A 4,641-nucleotide genomic window follows, 5' to 3' on the forward strand; every position below is an offset into this window, starting at 1 on the left:
TTTCTTTTTTTTTTCTTGTTTTTGAGCACATTAGTTCCAGGAACATTTATGGAAAAAGCTGACCTTTCCCTGGTGGTGTATCATGCTTTATCTGTCACACAGAATGCATGGATGTTTCTTTATTCTTATGTACTTTTGGTCAATTTGTATGGTAGGGGTTAATACCACACTGAATTACTACAGCTTTGTGCTGAGTCTGGATAGCTAGTTAAAATGAATTCTTTGGGTTTTTTTTTTGTTTGTTTTTTCTATTTGTTTTTTTTTACATCGTCTTCAGGAATGCATTCTTATTTTTTACTCCTTGTTCTTCTATATAAATTTCGGAATTAATTTATTAAGTTCCATTAAAAAAAAACCCATTGGGTCTTAGCTGAATCTGTGAAACTATTAACAGAATTATATTTTAATAATGCTAAATAGTCTCAGTGTCTCTCTCTTTTTCTCTCCCACCCTCCTTCCTTCCCCTTCCCTCTCCCTCTCCCCTCACCCCGTGAACATTGTATAGCTCCATTTATTTACGTTTTCAGTAAGGACCGTCTTTTTAAAAAGTCTTATAACTTCATTAGTTACATTTTTATAATACTATTTTTTTTATAGTACATATTATTTCTATAATATTATTTCTTATATTTTTATAATCATCATTTTTTATATTTTAAAATTTCTATGATTAGAAGTCATTTTTTTTTTTTTAAGATTGCTTTTCAGTGTGTGTATTATGTTTGCTTGTTAAGGTGTAGGTGGCTTTTCCTAGTTAAGAGTATAGAGTTTGCCATCAAATTAGACTTTGATTATATGCACATTTAGTACAAAGCACTCATTCTTATACAGTGTAGCTCTTGAATTCAGGCCAACTACATCTGGTGTTCGGCTGGAAAACTAGTGATCTGTTCCAGTTCTGGAGGAAAAACTGTGGCTGTGTTGGATTTAATCAAGAATCTCACAGCACAGTCACAGCCTGTACTGTACTTAATGATCCCAGGGCAGGTTTCGTTGATGTGCGTCATGTCTGGTGTGGAAGCCTAACGGTCTCCTGAGGTGGCTGTGTTCACTGCGTGGGTGGGTGTTCGTTCAGGCATCGAAAACGCTGGGGCAGGTGCAGGGACACAAGGTGGGAGGGGATGGCTGGGAAAGAATGAGATCCATACTGTCCACTTCCATGCTTTACACTTTGGGTCTCTGTTGGTTTTTATAATACAACATGTCTAAGCAGGAAATCACGTAAGGATGTTTGTTACAGGGATTAGGAAATAGTCACCCAGAGAGTACCTGCATGTGACAAGTTATTGCTGTTGACAGTTTGAGGGGCTTTTCTGGAATTCATGTAGGTTTTTTCCTGTCCCAGATCAGTATGTTCTGGTCACAACCCGTTTGTACCATTTTTTGTCTAGATGAACAAGAGAACTGGGCAGCCCATGATCCATATCTACCTGGATAAGGAAACCGGGAAACCCAAGGGCGATGCCACAGTGTCCTATGAAGACCCGCCGACTGCCAAGGCTGCTGTGGAGTGGTTTGATGGTAGGGGCCTGGGGGCAGCAAGGGCATGCCTGCTGGCACTCTTCACCCTTGTCAAATCTGAGGTACATGGAGGGTCTTGTAACAAGAATTGTATGTTGAAGCTCTTGTCTTGTTTCAGGGAAAGATTTCCAGGGGAGCAAGCTTAAAGTCTCTCTTGCACGGAAGAAGCCTCCCATGAACAGCATGCGGGGCGGAATGCCACCCCGTGAGGGCAGAGGGATGCCGCCGCCACTCCGTGGAGGTATTTTGTACAGACTTTATCTGAGCTACTTCTGTGTTGCTTTAGATTAATAGTTTTTCAATACAAGTCCTGTCCTTGAGAAACCTGGTTTCAGGAGTGGCAGCAACCCTTTTAGAGACTACAAAGCCTTACGGAGTCCCTGGGGTAGCCTAAACCGTTAAGCACTCGACTGTCAGCCCAAAGGTTGGCAGTCCACACTCACCCAGCGGCACCTCAGAGGACAAGCATGGTGACCTGCTTTTGAAAGGCCACAGCCTGGAAAATCTATGGAGCACTTCTGCTCTGTACCCATGGGATTGCCACGAGTTGGGATTGTCTCACTGTCAACAGCAGCAGTGCCGTTTTTAAAAATGATAGCAGATTTTGGCAGGCAGTTGATACTGATGAAATACTAGACTGTTGAGAGGTGATAATGAATGTTTGTAGACGTTAGAAGGAAGTAAAGGGAGGACCAGGTAGGCTGATCAACCAGAAAGGCTGGAAGCCCCGTGGAGCCGCCTGCATGGGTATCGTCCCTGGCACTTCTGCCCTCCTTGAATTGGGCTGGAGGGAAGAGCGTGCAGAGGCTCTGCCCGGAGCCTGGTGGTGGTTAGGAAGGAGTCCAGGCCTGCACCGGCCCTGGGGGACTGGGGCCAAGCATGGGCAGGGATGGGGAAAGGAGAACCGTGGTCTGTGGGAATTCCCCTAGGGATTTTGATTTTTCTTGATCAAATCTGGTGCTTTAAAGAGGTGATGTGCTGCCGCTTATTGCAGGTCCAGGAGGCCCAGGAGGTCCTGGGGGACCCATGGGTCGCATGGGAGGCCGTGGAGGAGACAGAGGAGGCTTCCCCCCAAGAGGACCCCGGGGTTCCCGTGGGAACCCATCCGGTGGAGGAAACGTACAGCACCGAGCTGGAGACTGGCAGTGCCCCAACCCGTATGTATTTCTCTTGGAAGATTGGTACCCTGCTAGCAAAACCTGGCCCTTTCAGCTCCCTGCTCCCTGTGGGGAAGAGGGCTGCTGGCTTCGGCTTCTCTGATCAGATGAGTGCAACAGTGATGGGGCCGTGTGCCACCACTTCAGTGGCCTTCTGCAGGTCACCACTTATCCTGCCAGATGCACGGGGTTGTGCAGTGTCCTGCTGGATTGGACACTGGTCCCTTGGGTTCATTGCTGCCTGGGGCTGTAACTGTAAAGCCACTTTGCTATGCACAGATCCTGCCAGTGGTGCTTGTAGTGCCTGGTGATGACCTGGGGTCTGGTGGGAGGTGGAGTGCAGTGGGCACCTGTTCAGGGTCTCTGGCACGCTCAGCTCCCTCCCATTGCGGATTTCCACTGTGAGGTTGTTTTATTCTGCAGGGGTTGTGGAAACCAGAACTTCGCCTGGAGAACAGAATGCAATCAGTGTAAGGCCCCTAAGCCTGAAGGCTTCCTGCCGCCGCCCTTCCCGCCCCCAGGTAGGTCCAGGTTCTGTGACCGTCCCTCAGCGTCCTGGTACTGGGCCTCTTTGGTTAACTTGTTGGGCGTTGGAAACACTGCTGCCCCTGCTGAGAGTCGGCTTTCAGGAAGCGCCTCCCTGGCTCTGAGGTTCTTTACGTTATAGTTGAATCCTCATTGCCATGTTTTGACCCAGGTGTTCAGCTTGAGTAAAGTAAACAAGAAACCCAATTGTGTTTCTTCTCTGGCTGAAGGAAGCCGAGCCAGCATGGCCTTAGGCTTCTGCAGCTACCCAGCTCTCTGTCTCACCACTGGTCTGTTTTTTCCCACCTTTTCCCTTACCTTAGGTGGTGACCGAGGCAGAGGCGGCCCTGGTGGCATGCGGGGCGGGAGAGGTGGCCTCATGGACCGTGGTGGTCCCGGTGGAATGTTCAGAGGTGGCCGTGGTGGAGACAGGGGTGGCTTCCGTGGCGGCCGGGGCATGGATCGAGGTGGCTTTGGTGGAGGAAGACGAGGTGGTCCTGGGGGCCCCCCTGGACCTTTGATGGAACAGATGGGAGGAAGAAGAGGTGGACGCGGAGGCCCTGGGAAAATGGATAAGTATGTGATAGTGAAGCTTCCTTGGTGGGTGGCAGGGGCAGCTTTTCCCACTGTGACAACAGGGAGGGAGAAGGAAGCTGGTCCCAGTGCTCCCATCAGTTGGGGAGGGGAGGGGAGGCCCTTTGGCTCTGAGGAGGGTCGCCTTCCCGTCTTCTGTCTTAACCGCAGCCCCTCTTTGCCTTGACAGAGGCGAGCACCGCCAGGAGCGCAGAGACCGGCCCTACTAGACGAGACCCCGCAGAGCTGCGTTGACTACCAGATTTATTTTTTGAACCAGAAAATGTTTTAAATTTATAATTCCATATTTATAATGTTGGCAACAACATTATGATTATTCCTTGTCTGTACTTTAGTATTTTTCACCATTTGTGGAGAAACATTAAAACAAGTTAAATGGTAGTGTGCTGAGTTGTTTCGGTTTTTTTCCTTTTTAAAGATAAGATGGTTGTTATAACTCAGACTAAACCAGCGGGAACCCCTTGTGAGCATGCTCAGTGTCATTGTGGAGAACCGGGAGGGCCTAACTGTAACAGTGTTCATGGCTGTGATGTTTGTTGTTTTGTTTTTGGTTTTTTTTTTTCCTTTTTTTTCTTTTTCTTTCTTTTTTTTTAAATAAAATTCCAAATGTTTATAAACGGTCATCCTTCTCGGCCTCTGTTCAGCAGTCACTGCCTATCTCCCTGGAGCACATCCCTGGCCACCCTGGAGCAGTTAAGCCAAGTGTTACATGAGGGAACATCTGAGATGGCTGTGGTGTGAAAACAAAGTAGAACCGCACAGTGTTGGCCCTGGCACCGCCACCACTAGGGAAGGGAGGGCTTGGAGTGTCACTTGGCCATCAGCTGTTGTCAGCATCCTGGAC

General features: G+C 48.3%; 1 protein-coding gene across 1 annotated transcript in view; it reads left to right on the forward strand.

Moving 5' to 3' along the window:
* The window catches only part of EWSR1 (EWS RNA binding protein 1), a 28,764-nt gene extending 24,758 nt beyond the window's left edge, over positions 1–4,006 (forward strand). Inside the window, exons 13-18 of the mRNA XM_042781934.1 lie at positions 1,392–1,521; positions 1,640–1,762; positions 2,516–2,678; positions 3,102–3,199; positions 3,527–3,779; positions 3,967–4,006. Of these exons, the coding sequence (XP_042637868.1) occupies positions 1,392–1,521; positions 1,640–1,762; positions 2,516–2,678; positions 3,102–3,199; positions 3,527–3,779; positions 3,967–4,006 (807 nt within the window). The remainder of the gene's footprint in view (positions 1–1,391; positions 1,522–1,639; positions 1,763–2,515; positions 2,679–3,101; positions 3,200–3,526; positions 3,780–3,966) is intronic.
* The last annotated feature ends 635 nt before the right edge of the window (positions 4,007–4,641 follow it).

This window comes from Orycteropus afer, unplaced genomic scaffold, assembly GCF_000298275.1.
Source record: "Orycteropus afer afer isolate SDZICR_OR568_19922 unplaced genomic scaffold, OryAfe1.0 scaffold00197, whole genome shotgun sequence".
Classification (NCBI taxonomy): domain Eukaryota; kingdom Metazoa; phylum Chordata; class Mammalia; order Tubulidentata; family Orycteropodidae; genus Orycteropus; species Orycteropus afer.